The sequence below is a fragment of the Gorilla gorilla genome, chromosome 4, assembly GCF_029281585.2.
Source record: "Gorilla gorilla gorilla isolate KB3781 chromosome 4, NHGRI_mGorGor1-v2.1_pri, whole genome shotgun sequence".
Classification (NCBI taxonomy): Eukaryota; Metazoa; Chordata; class Mammalia; order Primates; family Hominidae; genus Gorilla; species Gorilla gorilla.
The window spans coordinates 29,450,820-29,472,091 of record NC_073228.2 but is presented as its reverse complement, the minus strand read 5'-3'; the positions used below and the strand labels follow the sequence as shown (position 1 = coordinate 29,472,091).

Here is a 21,272-nt window from a genome sequence, read left to right as displayed (position 1 = left end):
CCCTCAGCCTCCCAGGGTAATTCTAGGAGTTTGGTCTGTTCTAGCCAACAGTCTCAGATATGGCTGTGCAGACAGCTGCCTTACATTTAGAAATAACCCCAAAGAGGACTATAATTCCCTTTGGAAACATGACCTGGGCCATTCTCTCAGGGATTTCTTCTTATTTGGGTAGCCCTGGCACTGAGCTTAGCCATGTGTGTTTCACGTGGAGTGGAATTTTTTAAAAAAGATCTAGTTAGAGGGCAGGATTGGGAAACAAGGGGCGGGGCATGACATTACTGTTTTGCTTTGAGTAAATTTCTTGAATACTAGGTAGACCCCCCTCTCTGAACTATTAAGTTCAAGAACTATTTCAAAGTTAAATATCAGGCTCAAATTATCTGCTGTTTTGAATTGTATACACACTTTTAACTAATGTGAGAAATTGAGTTGGTTCTATACTATTCTTGAGTTGATTACTTTGTTCTTCCTATTGTATGTATGATGAATTTTCACCAAAAATAAGTCAGACCATGATTTTTAGAACATCTTCTGAGAATTGTTTGGGTATTAAAAGTGAGGCTTTATTTTCTTTTCTTTCTTTTTTTTTGGTTGTTTTCCTTTTTTTTTTTTCTGAGATGGAGTCTCGCTCTGTTGCCCAGGCTGGAGTTCAGTGGTGTGATCTTGGCTCACTGCAACCTCCACCTCCCAGGTTCAAGCGACTCTCCTACCTCAGCCTCCCACGTAGCTAGGATTACAGATGCACACCACCATGCCTGGCTAATTTTTGTATTTTTAGTAGAGACAGGGTTTCACCGTGCTGGGCCAGGCTGGTCTTGAACTCTTGACCTTGTGATCCGCCCGCCTGGGCCTCCCAAAGTCCTGGGATTACAGGCTTGAGCCACCGCGCCCGGCTGAAAGTGAGGCTTTATTTTCAACTTGCATTTGGGTCAAAGAATCATTCCATTGAGCATGAGTCTATATTTCAGATTTCAGAATCTCAGATCAGAGGAATCTATAAATTTCAGACATTTCTTTTTTTAATTTTATTTTATTTGAGATGGAGTCTTGCTCTGTTGCCCAGGCAGTAGTGCAGTGGCATGATCTTGGCTCACTGCAACCTCCACCTCATGGGTTCAAGCAATTCTCCTGCCTCAGCCTCCCAAGTAGCTGGGATTACAGGCATGCGCCACCATACCTGGCCAATTTTTTGTATTTTTAGTAGAGACAGAGTTTCACTATGTTGGCCAGGCTGGTCTCAAACTCCTGGCCTCAAGTGATCCACCCATCTCTGCCTCCCAAATTGCTGGGATTACAGCAGACATTTGTTTTCAAATAGGGTGCTAGCATGCCCTGCTACGTTTCTTAAGATACATAAGATATTGTTCAGTTTGTGGTGTCCACAGGACCATGTGTGTCCATGTTCAATTGCAGTGTTTTATGAAGGCCTCAAATTGCTCAGTGGCCCATAGCGCTCGCTAGTCCTGAGTCTGTTTGCTCTCAGTTCTGTTCCTCACCCTTTCGCTGCTCTGTATCTTTGGGGGGTTAGCGCGTGTAGGCTGTGTTTATCAGGCCCATGTGTCCATTGGTGTTCTGCTGGTTGCAGCCAATGGGAAGGCAGAAATGGGAGGGGGTCTCCACCTCCTCTCCCTCCCGCAATTCTAGTTTCCCCTGGTGACGCTGGGTTCTGATTTCACCATCTCCTCCCTTCTGGCCTGCTTGCCTGAGGGTGCTAATGGCTTCCTGCTGTAGATGATCTCTAGGGTGCCTCACTGACCAGTTTGTCTTCTCAGCTCTTCCATCATCTGTGTGATCAGTTCCCTGAATTAAAGTCTCTCTGTTTTAAATGTTCAGGTGTGTTTTTTTTTTTCCAGGCTAAACCCTGACTGATACACCCACATTGTCACAACTTAGAAAACTTCAAAACGTATTCATCCCTCAGGAATATTCAAACAGTTCAGGACACCTTACTTCAGAGTATAATGCCTTGGAAGATAGACACATGACCTGTGATGCCACCAATGGCATATGGTTTTATGTTTGGGTCTGTATGACATATTGACATAAGGGAAGGAAAGAGAACCCACATACATTTGTTAGAACCATAGATACTATACTTTACAAGCTCTTTTACACCTTGTGTTTAAGAGAAATTGTAGTGCAGTATTGTGCCAAGCTGTCAGAAGACGTAGTATGCAGTCAGTTTTTGGGACATGGGCAAACTCTAGATTCTTCCTCATTGCCAGCCCTCAGGATTATATAAAATGTTTGCAGTGCGAATTGTGTACCTAGCCAAAATTGTGCCACTGCACTCCAGCCTAGGCAGCAGAGTGAGACGGAGTCTCAAAAAAAAAAGAGAGAATTGTGTACTTGATCACATTCTGGTTGTTTAGACGTGGATGTGTGGCATGGGTGTGTAAAGGAGCCCCTTCCAAGAAGATACCTAGCTTAAATACATTATAGTTCTTATCAGTATTCTTATAGTCTAGACTCAAGAAGAGGTCTGCCATGGGTGAACTTGAGCACAACAGATTCCCACATTGAGGGTGTGGAAACTCTTCAAGAGAATAAGCAGTTTCTTACCAGAAACCCCTCAGCTAATACTGAATAAACAATTGAAGAGTATTTTAAGGAACAAAGAAGAAAGAAGTGAGAAGCTGATGACCTGAAGTTTTCACGTGGGACTGATTTAGGTAGTCTTAATCTGCTTGCTCTTATTCCATGGTTAAATATTGGTTTATTTGTCTTTAGGTTTTGTACAGTATTAGAATACTGTGAGGGAAATGATCTGGACTTCTACCTGAAACAGCACAAATTAATGTCGGAGAAAGAGGCCCGGTCCATTATCATGCAGATTGTGAATGCTTTAAAGTACTTAAATGAAATAAAACCTCCCATCATACACTATGACCTCAAACCAGGTATGTCTAACTTTTAGGAGACAGTATTAGTGGGTTTTCTTTGGTCTTATGACTTTTAATTTGATAAAGTTAGAGAATTTCACAGCAGCCAAGAAAGGCTAATAACATCTGACTTTTGATTGCCTGGGTAGGTGTGGGAAAAAAGAGTCCTGGCCAAGCAGCACTGGGTTTAGGAGGGCGTGTTGGATTAAATACTCTGGAGAAACAATACCTTTATCTTTGGAGCCAGGGCAGTTCATGATGTAAGTCTCATTAAGAAAGAACTGTTGCAGCAAGTTCAGTTTTGTTTTTTTCCCATGACTCCTACTACATAACAGTCCCTCTGCTTCAGGTCTCTTTGATAAGAGCCCCCAAATTAATAACTTATTTTTACTTATATGCCTCCCATTTCAATAAATTTCAAGCAGAATTTTTCATCTTTTTGTATGGTTATTATCTAGCTTTGATGTTCATCAGCAAAGAGTACAGGGCAGCTAGAGTCCTTACCTCTATTTTTTATTGTTATCTTCAGCTGTGTTTTAGAAATCTGCATAGTTCTATAGACAACTCTAACAGCTTAGCTTGGGCATTAGGAAGATGGTCCACATTTACCTTCTGGTGTTGCAAAATTGTAAACTTTGCTTTACTCTTCTGGTAGGTGCATATTGCGTCTCATTGACTATTCTCTAATGTTCTAATACAGTTCAGATGACTAAAACATTAATTATGATGAAATTTTTTTAAAGATGGCTATTTTGTGAATGAATTTTCCATAACTGAATTCAACACTTTCCTGCAATGGGAGCTGTAGGCGGTGCTGTGGTGCTAGCTTTGGTTTCCTTACATGGTTTCTTTGATTCCTCCCCCACACCCCAAGTGCTGTTCTAAACAGGGTAGTTTAGAGATCCTCACTGAAAGTTCAGATGAAAGTTTCCCGTCAGTTTTGACCAAGTGAACAAGGATATTTTACTTTGGCCAGTTATTTTTATTTCCAGAGCTCATCATAGTGGTGGTTTTGGCACATTAAGCAGGTGATTCTTGGAAAATAGAAGTTTCAGCAGATGCTGAGGACTCTCCCTGAGTATCCAGAGTCCAGATTGCTTGATTCCCAGGATTTGGATGTTTGCTTTTGCAAGAGTTTGAGTTCAGTTGTCCCCTTCTTATCTGCTATTACTTTGGGTTTTTCTCTTAAATCAGTAAGTCTCTGCTTATTCATGAAGGTTTTTATTTTTTAGGTAATATTCTTTTAGTAAATGGTACAGCGTGTGGAGAGATAAAAATTACAGATTTTGGTCTTTCGAAGATCATGGATGATGATAGCTACAATTCAGTGGATGGCATGGAGCTAACATCACAAGGTGCTGGTACTTATTGGTAGGTATCCAGGAGCTCTGCCAGGTTGGCTATAGAGATGTGGCTCTGCTATGCTGAAGTGTTGATAATGAATTAATTGCTGTATGCTATCTGCTAGGCAAAAATGCCATAAACCAAAGCAGACTTTCTCCCCAAATCATTACTGTCTTTTCAGCAGTTTGACTCTTGGTATTTATATTAATTTGTCTTAATTTTTCTTTCCTTTCTTGAAAATCCTTAAGAAGGAGAGCTTATATGTGTCCAGGTATTTGAAATGTATGTTTTTTGTACAGAGTTGGCCTTGCAAGTCAGTAGAGAACAAGGTTGCTCATGTGGTGTATATAAAGAATGGCCCCAAAATCTTTCCGTCCAAATACAGGTCTCTCTTCATGGGTTAATGGGATAAAGGATTTGTCTCAAGAGTTGCCTGAGGATGTTGGACTGTAGGGAGTTATGAAGATCAGGATGAAACATAACTATAGCGCATATGAAATCTATACAGGAAAAAGTGACTACAATTTACCGGAAGTTTATCCATGTCTGTTAGCCATGATCTAAAAGTTTTTGAGGCACATTTCTTCACATCTCTTGTCACCTGTCTTCCCCTAGCCACCCGCACCCAAGCTAGCTCTGCCTGCCAGTTTTATGCTTCTATTTCTGCCTACTATTACTTTTGGCCATTAGAACCATAAAAGATACCTGAAACGCAGGCCTTTAACTCTATGGTTGTAAAAGTGTGTTAATAAAGCTTCCTCTTCCATTTTGAGGTGGTCACACAAGCCACATATTGGTGTATATAAAGAATGGCCCCCAGTTTTTTTTAGTCCAAATACAAGTCTCTCTTCATGGCTTAATGGGATGAGGGATTTGCTTCAAGAGTTGCAAGAGAAGGCTCTATAGCACCAACGGAGGGGCAACACATGTTATTTGTACCCTAGGGAAGGTGGTCAAATCACTTTATCTTTGGAACTGGAAGGTCCTAGGCCTTAGCAGAGAGTACTGACTGGGAATCAGAGGTAGAGGAGGAAGCAGAGGGGCACGGCGTTCAGAACACAGCATCAGCCCTGTGCTCATCGTGAAGCCTGCCAATAACACCATGGACACGATGCCCCGGTTTCTGTTGCTCCTTACTGCGTGTGGAAATGGTACCTGTCGTAAAAAGTCAGTCCCTAAATTAAAACTTTGAAATTATAGATTTAAAATAGAAGCTGCATTTACAATGTTTATTCACTGTGGTGGTTATTGTGGGCTAGTGTTCCTGTCACTAAGTGATACAAAAATATCTGCTGCTGAAAATTCTAGAAACAGGTCTATACCTCTGCTATATAAATTCACTGGAATTTGGATTTGAGCTTTGTGTTTGATCTTTTTTTTTTTAAAGCACAGTTTTTTTGCATTTAGAATAGTTACTGCTGTAGTTGCTTACCTACAAAAATTCAGTGATTAGAATTTAAGTAAAAATTATGTGATGCTAGGGATTTTGCTTCAAAGTAGTCTGTTGGGAGAAATGGTGGAGATTGGCCACATGTTGATAATTCTTGAAGCTGGATGGTGCTTACTTAGGGGGTCATTTTACTGTTCTTTCTACTTTAGATTATAGTTGAGATTTTTAATAATTTAAGACAGGGCTTCTGAGAAGATTAAGTGTTACAGGTTTCTATGAAGGTTTGAAGAGTCTCCAAATTGGTAGAAATACTGTCGTAATCACTATCTTCAGTATGTCAGATAAAAATAATCCTGAAGGGTATAACAAATTATAAGTAACTATTTGCAGTATTTACTGGTTACAGAATTCTTCTACATTGAATACTTTATTTATTTATTTATTTATTTGAGACGGAGTTTCGCTCTTGTTGCCCGGGCTGGAGTGCAATGGTGTGATCTCAACTCACTGCAGCCTCCGCCTCCCGAGTTCAAGCGATTCTCCTGCCTCAGCCTCTCAATTAGCTGGGTTTACATGCACCCGCCACCACACCCAGCTAATTTTTTTGTATTTTTAGTAGAGATGGGGTTTCACCATGTTGGCCAGGCTAGTCTTGAACTCCTGATGTCAGGTGATCCACCCGCCTCGGCCTCCCAAAGTGCTGGGAATATAGGCCTGAGCCACCACGCCTGGCTGAATACTTATTTTAAAGAAGTGACCCATAGACTATGCCTTGAGAATAATTGTTTTTTTGTATGGGGATTTTGATTGTGATGGAATATGCAACTATATATATATATATATATATATTTTTTTTTTTTTTAGCACAGTTTAGTATCATAGAGCTGTCTTTTACTCTCCTCTCAAAATCCTTGATAGTAAGTTAGAATGCTTATTATTTTCAGTATTATTTGGATGAAGAATTAATTTCATTCACTTACAGGTGGAGAAACTGAGACCTAGAAAGGGATTTGCCAGACATGTACAATCAAGTGACAGGTCTTTTTATATTCTAAAAATCTTGCTAGCCAGGTGTGGTGGCTCATGCCTGTAATCCCAGCACTTTGGGAGGCCAAGGTGGGCGGATCATGAGGTCAAGAGATCGAGACCATCCTGACCAACATGGTGAAACCCCGTGTATACTAAAAATAAAAAAATTAGCTGGGCGTGGTGGTGCACGCCTGAAATCCCAGCTATTCGGAGGTTGCAGTGAGCTGAGGTCGCACCACTACACTCCAGCCTGGCAATGGAGCGAGACTCTGTCTCAAAAAAAAAAAAAAAAAAATCTTGCTAACTTATTTTTCTGCATTTGGATGAGCTCAACAACTCCTATTCTTCCCTGCCACTGCCATAAAAAAGTCACAAATACATTTAAATGGTCATTTTAGAATTAAGGTTATACTTATCCAAGATCATATTTAAGTTATGTATATTAAAAAATCAAGAACTGGCTAGGTGCAGCGGCTCACGCCTGTAATCCCAGCACTTTGGGAGGCTGAGGCGGGCGGATCATGAGGTCAGGAGATCGAGACCATCCTGGCTAACACGGTGAAACCCTGTCTCTACTAAAAATACAAAAAATTAGCCCAGCGTGGTGGCACACGCCTGTAATCCCAGCTACTTGGGTGGCTGAGGCAGGAGAATCGCTTGAACCTGGGAGGCAGAGGTTGCAGTGAGCCGAGATCGTGAGTGAAGTGGGACTAGTGAGAATATTTACCACTCTTAGGAAATTGAGAACTATTTTGATGCCCTATAGGGACATTACTGCCTCCCTAAGTTAGAGTGTCTTTTCTTACTTTGAGATGGGGGTCTCACTCTCTTGCTGGAGTGCAGTGGCATGATCTTGGCTCACTGCAGTCAACCTCCCCCAGGCTCAGGTGATCCTCCTGCCTCAGCTTCCCAAGCAGCTGGAGCTACAGGGGTGTGCTACCAGGCGCAGCTAATTTTTGTATTTTTAGTAGAGATAGGGTTTCGCCATGTTGCCCAGGCTGGTCTCGAATTCTTGAGTTCAAGCGATCTGCTGGCCTTGTCTTCCCAAAGTGCTGGGATTACCACACCCCGCCTAGAGTGTCTTTTCATTGACTTTCCATATAAGTCTAAGTTGGCTGTTAAAATTCATATATTTTGGCCAGGTGTGGTGGGTCACACCTATAATCCCAGTACTTTAGGAGGTCGAGCTGGGAGGATCACTTGGGTCCAGGAGTTTGAGACCAGCCTGGGCAACACAGTGAGACCCCACCGCTACAAATTTTTTTAAAAAACTACCCAGGCATGGTGGTGCCTGCCTTTAATCCCAGCTACTTGGGAGGCTGAGGTGGGGAAACCACCTGAGCTCGGGAGGTTGAGGCCGTAATGAGCCATGATCACGCCACTGTACTCAGCCTGGGTGACAGAGCAAGACCCTGTCTCAAAAAAAAAAAAAAAAAGATATTTCTATTTTCAACAAGATATTTTATTTTGTCTTTTTGTACATGTCTTAAACTTATATGATCATTATTCTAATAATTTATATTTCTTTTTTGTCCCAGGTATTTACCACCAGAGTGTTTTGTGGTTGGGAAAGAACCACCAAAGATCTCAAATAAAGTTGATGTGTGGTCGGTGGGTGTGATCTTCTATCAGTGTCTTTATGGAAGGAAGGTAAGTTAGAAGGTTGATGGAGAAGCTTGATCTCTTTCTTGGGTGGCACACACACACACAGTGCCTTGGTATGGATTAGTCTCTTGGAGTTAATTATTGGGTTATACAAAATAGAATCCTGAAAGGAGTGGTTTAAAGAAAATACAGACTTAATAATACAAGCCTTATTCGTAAGCAGAAATCCTCAACCCTAGGGCACCTAATGAGTTCTGCTGGGCTGTTAAAAACATGCACTTTTGCTGTTCTCAATTAGATCTGGAACATGTATTTATTCTGATAGTAAGTATAGGGATTTACAAAAATCGTTTATTTATTAAAGTATACAATCTTCCCAAGAACCTGGGGGCCCCAAGAACCAAAACTCAAAATATCCCCAGAATCTTTATCGCCAGCCATCCCATTAGTTGAACCTATTATTAATGAAAGCGTGCTTTATATTTCTATACTGGGGAGATGGTGTCAGGATGTATTCATTGTTACCTCTGATCAAGGTGACATATTTCAACAAGTGGTAAACTACACCTAATGAATTGTCATATTTGTTTTTCCTTGTGAACATGCCTTATAAATGTATATATTAGGATCCATTTGTGTATTTATGTTCCTGTTGCTGTTTTTGTGTGTTTGTTTGTTTCAGTGTTTCCCAGTAGGCTGTGGGTGTAAGCCAGATGGGAGTTCTGTGTCTCCTTTGAATTCTTAATATTTTGATTACATTCCCCAGACCAGGCTCTTAATTCAGATTATACCTTCCTCTTTAGCTTCTCCTTGGTCTGTCTGTCTTTTTTTTTTTTTTTTCTATCTCACCTCTCTAAAACAGGGAAACTATTCAGAGGTAGTAGGCTTAATTATTATTTACATTCCCTGACAATGTTGAATTGCTGCCGATAACAGCAGTAGAAATTATCTAGAAATAACTGTTTGAGAGAGATCTCAGTAGAACCAGTATAGAGAGACTTGAGTTGAACTTGTTTTTAAGAATTTATTAGAAAATGGCAGCTCGGTGACCAGGCGTGGTGGCTCACACCTGTAATCCCAGCACTTTGGGAGGCCGAGGCAGGTGGATCACGAGGTCAGGAGATCGAGACCATCCTGACTAACATGGTGAAACCCTGTCTGTACTAAAATTTCCAAAAACAAAACAAAACAAAACAAAAAAATTAGCCGGGCGTGGTGGCAGGTGCCTGTAGTCCCAGCTACTTGGGAGGCTGAGGCAGGAGAATGGCATGAACCTGGGAGGCAGAGCTTTCACTGAGCTGAGATCGTGCCACTGTACTCCAGTCTGGGCAACAGAGCGAGACTCCGTCTCAAAAAAAAAAAAAAAGACAAAGGAAATGGCAGCTCGGCATAGATGAAGCCATTAAGTAACCCCAACTCTTTCTTTTTCCCACTCTGTCCTTACCCCTCTTGGTTTTGACTTCCTTTCCTTCTCTTTTTCTGTTTTTTGAGTTGGCCTGAGGCACAGGTGTGTATTTCTTAGGGCCGCATGTATCCCTCAGAGCAGGTGAGGTTGCTGGGTCCTGCTCTAGATCTCCCTTTTCTCTGGTGTGAGCAAAGCTTAGCAGAGCATTAGGATATAGGAGATGCTGCGTCTGGTCCCCACTCTGCTTTGACCTGGTAGTTGAACTGTGAGCAAGTTACATATGCTCTGAGCTCTCAACCCCTTTTATCTATAAAGTGAGAGAACTAGAGGGGATTGTCTCCAGAGTTCCTTGCAGCAATTCAAATTAGAAGATGTCTTATCCTTTTCCTTCCCTGGGGTATTGAATTGTTTTCTCTATAATTTTCATCAGAGGCCCACCTTATTTGTTTGTTTTTATGTGACAGCCTTTTGGCCATAACCAGTCTCAGCAAGACATCCTACAAGAGAATACGATTCTTAAAGCTACTGAAGTGCAGTTCCCGCCAAAGCCAGTAGTAACACCTGAAGCAAAGGTAAGTTTTGTTTGACCCATTGGCCAACAGAAACGACTGCTTTGCTTTCTGTATTACTTTTTTGGGTAATAGTGGATGGATTCTTCAGTGTGAAATTCAGCAGTTAATAAAAATATTAGGATAGGCATGAATTAATGTTCCTAAGAACACTTGACAGAAGAACATTGCTTACACCCTGACCATCCCATCCCCAGTGCCAGTAGAAGGAATGTTGATAGGTGGGTGTTTTAATCTGGAAAGGCTCCCTAGAGTCAGAAAGGGAGGGAGAGCAGACTCCAGTTGAGAGAGAACAGGTGTGTGGATGTCACGAAAGATACCCAGCTTCATCTGTATTCAGGGATTATGATTAATCTGGGGAGCTAATGCCCATGTAGGAGAAATTATGTAAGAGTACTAAGGCATTTGTATTAGTCTGTTCTCATGCTGCTAATAAAGATATACCCAAGACTGGGTAATTTATAAAGGAAAGAGGTTTAATTGACTCAGCTCAGCATGGCTGGGGAGACCTTAGGAAACTTAGGTAACCACCCCCATGATTCAGTTACCTCCCACCAGGTCCCTCCCATGACACGGGATTATGGGAACTACAATTCAAGATGAGATTTGAGTGGGGACACAGCCAAACCATATCAACATTATAGGGTTAAATGTCAGGTGAATGGTAAGCAGTAAATTCTGTTGCAGTTGGTGAGGGCATAAAAAACTCAGTGAGGCAAAGGAAACATGGAATGGGAAGTGGTGAAAAGGAAGCTATAAATAATCACTCATCCTTGCCACATCTGTAAACCAAGATTCTAGTAGCCAGCCTACTTTTTCCTTGCTATTTTATTTATCTCTATTTATTAACCAGTTCTACTTAGGTGAGTGGTAGCCAGCCCCATTGGGTGCTGTGGTCATTTAGCATTTTTAAAGTCAAAGTGAGCAGTTATAAGTCTTTTGTTGTTGTTGGTTTGAGACAGAGTCTCACTCTGTCACTGTGTCTGGAGTGCAGTGGCATTATCTCGGCTCACCACAGCCTCAACCTCCCCAGGCTCAGGTGATCCTCCCACCTCTGCCTCCCAAGAAGCTGGGACTACAGGTGCGCATCACTGCTCCTGGCTATTTTTTTGTATTTTTTGTAGACAAGGGGTTTCGCCACGTTGCCCAGGCTGATCTCGAACTCCTAGGCTCAAGCCATCCACCTGCCTCGGCCTCCAAAGTGCTAGAATTATAGGTATGAGCCACTGTGCCCAGCCAGTTACAAGTCTAATCTCTTTTTTCGGTGTTTGATCTCTGCTGTTCCCTCACAGTGTACCTATGTGACATAGGTTAGGAAAGAACCTCTTTTCCAAGTGGTTTAGCTGCCATGTCACAGGGTAAGAATTAACATCTTTAGCAGTTGTTTATAATTCCTGACTGATGGCTCCCTGTCCCCATTGTTCAACAGTTTAAGTACTGCGTAACCAAGAAATCAAATCTGCAAGGGAGAAGTCCCATGACACATCCCTAAGGCAAATGCTGATTTCCTGACTGTCCTAGGAGAGCTGGAGAGAGGCTCAGCTTTGAAGCCTGGTTAACCTAATTTTGGTGTCAGCTCTACACTCAGTAGTAGCTGTGTAACTTTAGGCAAGTTAAACCTTTTAAGCTGCTTTTCCTTATCCATAAAAACAGAGACAAAAACATCTTCCTTAAAAGGTGTTAGTAGCTAGGTGCAGCGCTGTGCACCTGTAATGTGCTATGATCATACCTATGAATAGCCACTGCACTCCAGCCTCAGCAACACAGTGAGACCCTGTCTCAAAAAAAGAAAAAGAGAAGGGTGGTTGTGAGGTTTAAGAGGACTGGTAGCACCTAACCCTTGGCAGATTCTCTAGCTAGCTGCTCTCACTACCCACGCCACAGCTGCCACCCAGAGTCGATACTGAGGGACTTGAATACGTTGTCTGGTAGATGTTTAATTCTCCTAATCTGTCAGGTTTTTCAAGACTATTTCTTTATATAATATAACTTTTGTCAAATTTTCATGTTTATTCAATAAACAGGTGAACAAATGTCTCCAAAACTTTAGAGTCTGTTAGATGAACTTGTTATGAAGAATACAGAAGTATCTCCAAACGTTTCCGTGCATTATCTCCTGTGTCCCTGTTTCTCCTAATCCTACCCTCTTCTCTTCCTGTCCTCCCACAACAAATATTTACTGAATGCCTGTGAAACACTAAGACACTATTCCGGGTAGTGGAGATGGAATCGAATATGTAGTAGTGAACTCTGCAGAACAGTTCCCTACCCTTAAGGAGTTTATAGTCCACTTATGAGAAAAACAATAAAACAAAAAGTGGATACATTTCAGATGGTGACACATGTTATGAAGAAATAAATCAGAGTAGGGGGATGAGGAGGTGGAAACCTCTTTTTTTGATGGCATGGTTAGGGAAGCCTCAAAGATGAAGTGACAGTTTGAGCAGTATCTTGAATGGTATGAAGGTGGGAGCCATGATTTGCAGGAGCCGTTAGATCTGCAGGGGAAAGTATTTTAGCAGAGAGAAGCTCAGATGTGAGAATGAGCTTTTTGCAGGTCCACAGAGCAAATGGGAAGGTGGTAAGAGAGGCAGGAGGGTGAGGGTAAGTGTGAGGGAAGGCAGTTGCAGGTTTTAATCAGGGCAACTATGTGAGTTGATTGCTGTTTTAAGAGCTGACACTGGCAGCTACAGAGAAAATTCAAGGTAAATGAAGTTTACTTGGCTGAGTGCCATGGATCACACCTGTAATCCTATGGGAAGATGAGGTGGCAGGATTGCTTGAGGCCACAAGTTTGACACCAGCTTGGGAAACATAGTGAGACCCATTTCTACAAAATATTTTAAAAGTAGCTAGATGTGGTGGGGCACGCCTTTGGTCCTAGCTACTTGGGAGTCTGAGGTAGAGGATCACTTGAGCCCAGGAGTTTGAGGCTACAATGAGCTATGATCATGCCCGTGCACTCCAGCCTGGGTGACAGAACGAGATCTTGTCTCTAAAAAAAGTTTTAAAAAACAGTTTGACCAGTATTTAAGCCAAGATAACCTGTTTAACTCCAATTCCTTGTCTTTCACCTAGAAAGGCTCATTTTTAAAGGCCAAGGATCATTATGTTCATTTCTGTGAATTGTTTTTATCTTCCAAATGCTTTAACCAAGCCAGTACCTGTAAGTTTTTAATTTTGAAAAACCAGGATTGGCATTGTATTATTAATTTGTTTATCAAACATGGGGGAAAACCAAAAAATCAGTAGCTTGATTCATGTTGTAGATTTTGTTTCAAATCAACTTTACTTTTTAGAGCAGTTTTAGGCTCATAGCAAAACTGAAAGTATAGAGTTCCCTTATACTGCCTGCTGTACCCATGCACAGCCTCTGCATCGACATCCCCTGCCAGAGCAGTCCATTCGAGAGAGCCAATGAACCTATCTGTACCGACACATCACATCCTTGTCACCCTCATGTAAAATACTGAGTTTCTGTAATAATGACGTTTTAGATTTTTTTAAATTAATTTATTTAAAATAGTTATATTGAAACTGATTAAACAACTAGCTAAAAAATAGGAAGAAAGAAAGCAGGAAAAGACAGATAATCTATATAAGGGCCTTTATGCTAAGACTTACAGAAACTAAAACTACATAGCCTCCATATTGGCAGTCAACTGGAATTCCGTGTGCAACCCCACTCACTGCATTTTTGGGTCTACAGTATTATTGCAGATGCAAGTCCTTTTCACGTTTCCCTTTATGACACAGGGAAATAATTTTATAACCTGTGACACATCATAGTGTTAGTCGTTGTGTGTCTCCTGACACTTCATATGGTGACAGAATTTTCGCTTCCTCAGGAAGTTCACATGAGGCCATGGTTTGTAGATGGAGGACCGTGAAGTTAGATCGTTCCCATCCAAACCAGCGAAGACAAAGAGAGATTTTTTTTTTTTTTTTTCTGTTGGTCTTAGTGCTTTGGGGACAGGAGTATTTAGAGGTCGTGCTTCCTTTTTCCTCCCTTCAGTAATGGCTCGGCCCTTTCTGTCTGAGAAGGGATTGGTGGCAGCAGAGAGGTACTTCTGTTGGTGCTTCTCCTTCCCTTGTGTTCTTTGGGTCTGCCTGGTGATTTCTGAGGAAGGCCTTAAGCCCCTTCTCTTTAGTTGATATTTGCTCTGGGCCCTGGCAGCCGATAGAGAGCCTTAGGGTTCCCTCCAGGGGTGCCAAGACTATCTGCCTCTGTCTTCAAGAAACTCTCCTTTGCAGGCGTTTATTCGACGATGCTTGGCCTACCGAAAGGAGGACCGCATTGATGTCCAGCAGCTGGCCTGTGATCCCTACTTGTTGCCTCACATCCGAAAGTCAGTCTCTACGAGTAGCCCTGCTGGAGCTGCTATTGCATCAACCTCTGGGGCGTCCAATAACAGTTCTTCTAATTGAGACTGACTCCAAGGCCACAAACTGTTCAACACACACAAAGTGGACAAATGGCATTCAGCAGCGGGTTTGGAACATAGCAAATCCGAATGGATCTGATGAAACCTGTACCAGGTGCTTTTATTTTCTTGCTTTTTTCCCATCCATAGAGCATGACAGCATCGATTCTCATTGAGGAGAAACCTTGGGCAGCTCCGGCCAGGCCTTGTAGGAAAAGGCCCCGCCCGAGGTTCCAGCGTCAACGGCCACTGTGTGTGGCTGCTCTGAGTGAGGAAAAAATTAAAAAGAAAAACTGGTTCCATGTACTGTGAACTTGAAAACATGCAGACTCAGGGGGGTCCCTGATGCAGTGCTTCAGATGAAGAATGTGGACTTGAAAATACAGACTGGGCTAGTCCAGTGTCTATATTTAAACTTGTTCTTTTCTTTTAATAAAGTTTAGGTAACATCTCCTGAAAAGCTTGTAGCACAAAGGCTCAGCTGGGGATGGTGTTTGACTTCGGAGGAAAAAAGTTGCTATTGCCCGTTAAAGGCACTAGAGTTAGTGTTTTATCCCTAAATAATTTCAGTTTTTAAAAACATGCAGCTTCCCTCTCCCCTTTTTTATTTTTGAAAGAATACATTTGGTCATAAAGTGAAACCCGTATTAGCAAGTACGTGGCAATGTTCATTCCAATCAGATGCAGCTTTCTCCTCCGTCTGGTCTCCTGTTTGCAATTGCTTCCCTCATCTCAGTAGGGAAAAAATTGAGTGGGAGTACTGAGATGTGTGGGTTTTTGCCATTGGACAAAGAATGAGGTTAGAAGACTGCAGCTTGGAGTCTCTCTAGGTTTTCAACTATTTCTTCACAATTTGAACACTTGACGGTTGTCCCTTTTAATTTATTTGAAGTGCTATTTTTTTAAATAAAGGTTCATCTGTCCATGCAGTCCTCTTGGATTCTCTGAATGTAGTAACTATGAAGCTATGCCAAAGGTAGGCAGAAAATGGGCTTGGGAGCCAGACACTCCAGGGATCAGTAGTTCCTACCCATAGTCTTTGTGTGCTTGCTAAATGGTGTACATTTCTTGTTAACCACGTTATTAAAACTTGATCAGCACATAAGCTTTCTTCTGTTAGATCTTTTGGCAGCAAACAACCTTCCCCCCAAGCCTCTGAATTTTGTGGGTGTGTGGTGGTGTGTGTCTGTGTGTGCATGTACACACACACTTTGTCTAGCTCACTTTAAAAGATTCATCAAATGGAATTTTAAAAATAATCTGAAAAGAAATAGATATTTCAGGCCGGGCCTGGTGGCTCACACCTGTAATCCCAGCACTTTGGGAGGCCGAGGTGGGTGGATCACGAGGTCGGGAGTTCGAGATCAGTCTGGTCAACATGGTGAAACCCCATCTCTACTAAAAATACAAAAATTAGCCTGGCGTGGTGGCGTGCGCCTCTACTCCCAGCTACCCGGGAGGCTGAGGCAGGAGAATTTCTGGAACCCAGGAGGCGGAGGTTGCAGTGAGCCGAGATGGCACCACTGCAATCCAGCCTAGGCGACAGAATGAGACTCTGTCTCAGAAAAAAAAAAAAAAAAGGAGAAATAGATGTTTCAAATATGAACATTCTTTTGGCACCAATTTTCTTTTTTTAATTTGGTTGTTTCTGAGATGTATGATCAACTGAAGATGGAGCTGAAATGGGAGACGGGTGGCCCCACCGTGCCCTTGAAACAGCAGAGCACTCCTCAGTAGAGAGGGAGGGAGCCAAGAGCCTGAACATGTGGTCGCCAGCTTGGAATGTTACTGACATATGTGGCGAGGGCTTAGCCAGAAATATTTAAAGATGTAGTATTCCGGCCTGCGAGTTGTCTGGGCAGGGAGGGAGAGTCAGAAAGGGTAGAGAGCTCTCAAATAACTCATGACTCTAGTGTTCCTTTCACATGTGAACAGTGTCACTGATGACACATTTTCTAGGACCTTCGTTTGTTTTGTGGACCTGCCTCAGTCTCCTCAGTATCAGGCGATCTTAAGGGAAGATGGAGTGTTTCAAATTGGAGAGAAGTTCATGGGTAGGTATCATCCTGTGGAATTCTGAATGCAAGGAAGTCAACCCCAGAGGCCTTGGTACCCCCAGCTTTCTAAAACTACTTTATTACAATTTATATGTATATACACATGCACATATAAACGTGTGCATTTATGTATGTGTGTATAGTACCTTTTTTTAAAAAACATTTCCTTCAAGCTGCTAAGCAAAGGGTCTCACAGGTCGAGCACAGTGCTGAGAGGATGGTGTCTGCATAATGAAGACATGGATGAAGCTGAGACCGTGTTCAAACTCACTGAAAACAATGAAGTTCTATTCCTTTTTTCTTCCTCTCCAATGATCTTGCAGTTGATTTGTTTGTTTTTTAATTTTTTAACATTTTTTTAACGTTGAAAAAATGCTGCGTCTTTCTTTAAGCCTTCCCAGTAACTTCCTGCCTTTTTTTTCCCCGTGGGCTTTTAAGTGAAGCTGCAGGATTTTATCTTTCAATCTGCCCTTTCTACCCTTATCCTATTGAAAGGATGCCCTCTTCCCTTGCTTTTTTGGTCTAGGGCCTGTTTGGAGCTAACTAGGCTTGGCTGAGTCTGGGCAAGACCTTCTTCCGAGGCATGGACAAGCCCCAGAGAACATGCAGAACATTGACCTTTCCATTGACTGTCTTTCAAGCAGCCAGTGAAATCACTAAGTGGGGTTCTTCCATGACATATTTTGTTAATATGGGTTTCACTTTTTCCAAGAATAGTCCCTTGTTGCCACAATGTTGATTTACTTTACACAATGACAGTATGTATTAATTTGTAATTAAACCCATCCAGATTGTTTTAGCCTTTTCCCAATGGGATGGGGGAGGGAAGAAGGATATTAAAATAAGTTTTAAGAAGCAAATTTCCCAGCCTCTTGATTTGACTCTAGTTCTCCAGCTTCACGCAGGGACCTGACCACCTAGGGTGTAGATTGGGAGAATCCTGGCAACAGGCTGAGTCTCAGGGCATTGCAGGCGTGGGAATGTGTTGATTCATGCAACACCTTTGGTACCTTCAAGTGTGCCAGGAATGATGCTTGTTGGTGGGAATACAGTGAACAGGACAGGGAAGGCCTGGCAATCTAGGAGTCAGCAGTCAGGGAGTAAGGGCCCAGGAGGGAAGGAACTGGGCTCGTGCAGTGTGAGATGGGCAGCTTTAGATGGAGACTCACCAGGAAGAGCTGTATGTCCCCACTTCTGTGGCAGACCTGTACATGTCAGCTATCTAAAAAAGGGTTCTATTTCCCTCCTTCTATCATTCTCATTGCCGAAGCTATCTGCCTCATTTCTTAAGGCAGAATCACAGAAGGGTTAAGAGCCTAGACTTTAAAATTAGGTTTGGGTTTAGACCCCACCTCTGCAAGCTTCAGAGATATCTCCTTGCACTGTGGGAGTAAGGAGTAGAGATAAGATATGTAAAGTGCCTGGCTTGCTCATAAGAGGGGAATCAAAAAATGTGGTTTAAAAAAAGATCACAAGATCTAGTAGTGGAACCCCAAGTTCACTAGTGTGAGGTTCAGAGCCTTCTACTCACCACATACCACATGCAGACCTTTGAAGAGACTGCCCCTTTGGCTTGAGGTTCAGTATCAACCTCTATCTTACAAGGCCAGCAATCTCCTCTTCCCCTGGCTCCAAAACTGCTTTTGGCTGAACCTGGGAGAAGCATCTCTATGGACAAAGGTGTCCAGCAGCGTCAGCATCACCCGGGAGCTTACAGAAATGCATACTCTCAGGACCCACCCATTCCTACTGCGTCCGAAACAGAAGGGGAGGGGCCTAACAGGCTGTTTCATCCTCCAGGTGTTGCTGATGCAGGCTCCAGTTTGAGAACACCGCTGTAGGCTACCTGACTCCCAGGCGGGATGGACACTGAAGAGTACCAGTCCTGCCACCCTTCCTGCCAGCCAACTACTGCAATAAGGGTGGGGTCATTAGAGAGGGTGGCTATGAGGCCTCTTGTGAACTCACCCACTTGGAAGACAGGACTATTATTTTCTACATTGGGAAAAAACTCCAACACTGTCGGCTGTCCGACAGCATATGATGTCATACATAGTTGCCTTTATGGGGAGCACCTGGAGGGCCCCTACAACATATCCCTTGCACAAGTACCTAACAATACACTGAAGAAACATTCACCCATTCGGGCAAAGCTTCTCACCCTTGGCCTTCTCTTAAAATATAAAACAACTATTTATAACATTTTCCTTTCACCTGAGGGGTCCAGGGCTGCAGAAGGAGCTGGCTAAGACCTGGGTCTGCTTATGAGTCCACCGTGGCCCACCGGATGAGGGAGGGGTGAGGAGGGCCAGGGCTGGATTGCAGCTCTTTGGAAAGCTGGGAGAGAAGAGGTCGCAGGAAGAGGAGGAGGGTTAAAGAGGTGGGGAGTGGCTAGAGACTCAGGTTGCTGTTGAGTTCTGTGGTTGGGTAGGGGGAACCTGCCAGAGGCTGGAAAAACAGGCAGGCCTGGGAGCAGGTCTGGGACCTGGTGGGGGCAGGGAATACAAGAGGGCTATTGTGCTGGGGGAGCCCAGCAGGGGTGTGAGACAGGCTGGAGTCAGCAAAGGGGTGTGTGTGTACATGTGTGAGGCGCTGGGCAGAAGACCCCGTGGTGAGGGGGTCAGAGAGCAGCTGGCTGACTGACTGACTGACTCCTGGGTGTGGAGGGAAGTGCCCATCTAGAGAGCTATGCTGTCCTCAGCCTTGCAATCAGTCTGCAGCTGTGGTGGCTTCCCCATGTGCCATCCAAGGCTTTTCACCCTGAAAGCTGCTTGGAGAGGGAGCAGAGGTCGATAGCAGAGAGAAGGGGCTCTAGCACTTGTGCTTTGCAAAGAAGTTTCTCGGCTGTGTTGCTTCACAACCTAGGCATATGCAAGGTAGGGGCAACTTGATGGGTTTTTTCCTTCTTTTCCTTTTTTTTTTTTTTTTGTTGTTGTTATGGAGGCAGGCTCTTGTTATGTTGCCCAGGCTGGTGTTGAACTCCTGGACTCAAGTGATCCTTCCACCTCAGCCTTCTGAATTGCTGGGATTACAGCATTGTGGCACTACGCCCAGCCACTCTCTGATTTTACATGTGGAAACTTAGGCCTAGAGAGGTTTGGTACGAGCAGTGGGTGGAGCAGGAGTGACTGGGGAGGAAGGGCCTACAGGCTTGAACACTGGGTGAGGTGGAGTCTATGAGTGCCATCTTTTGGGCAGAGGCTGCTGTGGGTAAGGGCTGCACTTCGGCTCCCCTCCGCCAGACTCCCTTCACTTTGTCCCTCCCCTGCCTCATGGCTTATGGCCCTCAGAAGAAATCTACTGGGAGACTCAGCCAGTGTGGGCAGCAGACTGGCTCTGCAGTCCTGGGCTGGAAGTGAACTTAGATGGGAAAATGGAGGCGTGGCTTTGCAGAATGTCAGTGCTGCCTGTTCCCTAAGCCCTCTCTGCTCCTGTCACGCTCATAGATTAGGAAGCCATAAGCCCGTCCTGCCCCTAGAAACTGCATCTTCCTGCTCCGGAGTGTCCTAATTGGGTAAGTGAGAATGGGACCCTCTGCCTTGGCTTCCTTAAGGTTGCTGTAAGGCATAAAGGGGTTGTGGGAGAAAACAGAGGGTGAGGCTGGTGGCCACTTCCATGTCACAGTGGCCCCAGGAGAGATGTCCAGAGGACATAGATGTCCCCCTAGTGGGGGTCTTGGCTTGTCATAGTGTCAGACGTGAGCCCTTTAGCCTGGCTCACATGCCCTAAGAGCAGGGCTTGCCTCTGGGCAGCACATCCAGGAAGGCCTTGCTCCTTTGCATCTGCGACCCTCTCAACCCTCCCCACAACCTGCACACCAATACCCCTCCTCCGGCATTCTCTGCCACGTCAGCTGGACAAAAGTGCCCAGCTTTGGCATCGTAGAACAAGGTCATAGTACAGCCCTGAGTGAGGACTGCGCTCACGCCACAACTCCACAACTTGCTGTGTGACCTTCAGCCAGGCACTCCCACTCTGAGCTACAACTGCCGCATCTATGAACTTCATGCATCCACTCAGACACACCTGTTGGGCCCTTCTGTTAATGCACTGGGCCAGGATTTGTGGGTGTTAAAAAGGCCCCTCAGCTTGGCTCCTGCCTTAAGGAAACTTACAGCTGAGAAGCTGAGTGGGAGCTGGGAGGTGGGAAGTTGCGTAAGAGCGAGATGAGACCCTGGGGATGGAGAGAGGGTACTGAGCTGGGCCTTGAGAGAGGAGCAGAGTTCACTAGGCTGAGGAGGGGAACATAGCAGCAAAGGGTCTTAGAAGCTTCACAAACAATGTGTGTCACTGCAGGGCCCCTATGATCTCACACATCCTGGCCTCTGCCAGTGCCGTTCCATCGCTTTGGCCGCCTGAGCATCTTGGAGAACTCAGCTTAGGCGTCACCTCCAGCCTTCCTCTGGGCTGTCACAGCGCCTTGTGCATCTCTCCCTTGCTCCAAACACCATATCGTGTTGTTGCAGCATGAGCTGCCCCTTGGGAAGCCTGGGACCAGCTGAACGCCGCTGCCTCTGAAGGGGACGTAGAGCCAGACAGGTGGGGTGAGGGAACTTAGGTGTGAGAC

At 44.0% G+C, this 21,272-nt stretch overlaps 1 protein-coding gene across 35 annotated transcripts in view; it reads left to right on the top strand.

The window, feature by feature from the left end:
* Positions 1-15,753, top strand: part of TLK2 (tousled like kinase 2) — a 142,701-nt gene extending 126,948 nt beyond the window's left edge. For 34 of the 35 annotated variants that reach the window (XM_055386925.2, XM_055386926.2, XM_063706207.1 and 31 more), the window contains 5 exons: positions 2,731-2,900; positions 4,115-4,253; positions 8,184-8,295; positions 10,120-10,227; positions 14,479-15,753. In XM_055386925.2, the coding sequence (XP_055242900.1) occupies positions 2,731-2,900; positions 4,115-4,253; positions 8,184-8,295; positions 10,120-10,227; positions 14,479-14,652 (703 nt within the window). In that variant the 3' untranslated portion in view covers positions 14,653-15,753. Of the gene's footprint in view, positions 1-2,730; positions 2,901-4,114; positions 4,254-8,183; positions 8,296-10,119; positions 10,228-14,478 lie in introns of those variants that run through there. The other variant, XM_063706209.1, reaches the window with a different exon arrangement.
* The last annotated feature ends 5,519 nt before the right edge of the window (positions 15,754-21,272 follow it).